The 2,500-nt window shown below is 37.0% G+C and overlaps 1 protein-coding gene across 1 annotated transcript in view; it reads right to left on the bottom strand.

The window, feature by feature from the left end:
- The window catches only part of ankrd13c (ankyrin repeat domain 13C), a 24,812-nt gene that overhangs the window by 16,291 nt on the left and 6,021 nt on the right, over positions 1–2,500 (bottom strand). Inside the window, exon 3 of the mRNA XM_081357283.1 lies at positions 1,838–1,942. Coding sequence (XP_081213409.1) covers positions 1,838–1,942 — 105 coding nt within the window. The remainder of the gene's footprint in view (positions 1–1,837; positions 1,943–2,500) is intronic.

Below are 2,500 nucleotides of genomic sequence, written 5' to 3'. Positions count from 1 at the left end.
ACACACACACACACACACACACACACACACACACACACACACACACACACACACACACACACACACACACACACACACACACACACACACAGAGTCCAATGCAAACGTGTCGTATGTAAAGTGTGAGCAGTTCCTCAATCGAGCTCTTCATTAAAACAGACTGATAAACACACACACACACACACACACACACACACACACACTCTAAAACTCGCTCGAGGCTGAAAAGGCTTTTCAGTGAATTAGTGCCGGTGAAACGTAATCCAGAGTGAGATTTAATCTGACACACACCGACCGCTTTAATTCACCACAACACACACATTCATTTCATCTGGACTTTTGCTGTCCTGAATGGAAGAGCTACACACACACACACACACACACACACACACACACACACACACACACACACACGCACGCACGCACGCACTGAGTTCTGAGCCAGAGAGAGTCATGTGTAGATATGAATCAGCTTCACTAACAGTGTTTTAAACACACAGATTTATTATTTCTGTCTTACAATCGTTCAGATTATTAGTAAATTACTGGATAAAAGGTTTATAGTTCAGATATAAACACTGATGTCTACAGTAGAGATCAAAATAGAGCTAATCATCTTTTGAAGCTTGACGCATCAGATAAAGATTGCATCAGTTACACCAGTAGATGTGTATATGTGTATATATTTGTCACTGAATCATTCACTCAAGAGATTCGTTCAAAAACACTGATTCATCCAGTAATGAAACAAGTGAAGTCTTTATGAGTGAGTCACTGAATCATTCACTCAAGAGATTCGTTCAAAAACACTGATTCATCCAGTAATGAAACAAGTGAAGTCTTTTGGAGTGAGTCATTGAATCATTCACTCAAGAGATTCGTTCAAAAACACTGATTCATCCAGTAAGGAAACAAGTGAAGTCTTTAAGAGTGAGTCATTGAATCATTGAATCATTCACTCAAGAGATTCGTTCAAAAACACTGATTCATCCAGTAATGAAACAAGTGAAGTATTTAGGTTTGAGTCATTGAATCATTCACTCAAGAGATTTGTTCAAAAACACTGATTCATCCAGTAATGAAACAAGTGAAGTCTTTATGAGTGAGTCATTGAATCATTCACTCAAGAGATTCGTTCAAAAACACTGATTCATCCAGTAATGAAACAAGTGAAGTATTTAGGTTTGAGTCATTGAATCATTCACTCAAGAGATTTGTTCAAAAACACTGATTCATCCAGTAATGAAACAAGTGAAGTCTTTATGAGTGAGTCATTGAATCATTCACTCAAGAGATTCGTTCAAAAACACTGATTCATCCAGTAATGAAACAAGTGAAGTCTTTATGAGTAAGTCATTGAATCATTGAATCATTCACTCAAGGGATTTGTTCAAAAACACTGATTCATGCAGTCATGAAACAAGTGAAGTATTTAGGTTTGAGTCATTGAATCATTGCATCTCTAGCTTCGGTTATTTCATCAAATATCCAAATCAAACTCATTTAAACAAACACAAATCACAACTGGCAGGTTCACATGCGGTTCAAAATTATTATCGTTATCTAAAAGACTGAAACTAAATCATAAAAAAAGTTAATTACTTGAAACAAAAATAACTAACTTAAAATGAAAAACATATAAAAACATTGCCAAGGCAAAAATTCTCTTTTCTTTTATTTAGCTTAAGTTGAAGTACTAAGACAATTAAAAGTAAATAAACAAAAAGTTATTAAAAACGATGGAGACATTTTTAAACACAACAAAATTACTAAAACTTTAAAATGAAAACAGAAAATAATAAAATTATTCAAAATATGAAATAATGCGGTGGCGTACTCATCTGGCGGTCCCCGTAGCTGATGGCCTCGGCGAGCGGACTCCATCCCTGAGCGTTCTTCACCTTCACTGGTGCATTGTGGGCCAGCAGGAGATGAGCACATTCTGGAGGAGAGAGAGAGAGAGAGAGAGAGAGAGAGAGAGACTTTCTTTCACTTCTGCTCAGACACTGAACACTGGATCTCACTATGAATCTTTCATTGTAAAGCCTTAAATGAATCTTTGAATGATTTATAGAGATGGAAATCAACTTATCTTTCTTTTTATTACTGTATGTGTTTATCTGATATAGTATTTGCTTTGATGTTATAATTGCCTTTGATTGTGTTCACTCACTCACTCACACACACACACACACACACACACACACACACACACACACACACACACACACACACACACACACACACACACACACACACACACACACACACACACACACACACACACACACAATGGTTTTTATACTGTACACACTGTATATTCTGTCCCCTTACACTAACCCTACCCCTAAACCTACCCATCACAGAAAACTTTCTGCATTTTTACATTTCCAAAAAAACTAATTCTGCATGATTTATAAGCTTGTTTACCCATGGGGACCTCAATTTAGGTCCCCACTGTAACACGAGTCCCCATGAGTCTGTGTGCATTCAGGTTGAA

The sequence above is a fragment of the Scardinius erythrophthalmus genome (genome assembly GCF_964197995.2).
Source record: "Scardinius erythrophthalmus genome assembly, chromosome: 25".
Lineage (NCBI taxonomy): Eukaryota > Metazoa > Chordata > Actinopteri > Cypriniformes > Leuciscidae > Scardinius > Scardinius erythrophthalmus.
The sequence above is the reverse complement of the archived record's forward strand: the minus strand, read 5'-3'. Positions and strand labels throughout refer to the sequence as shown.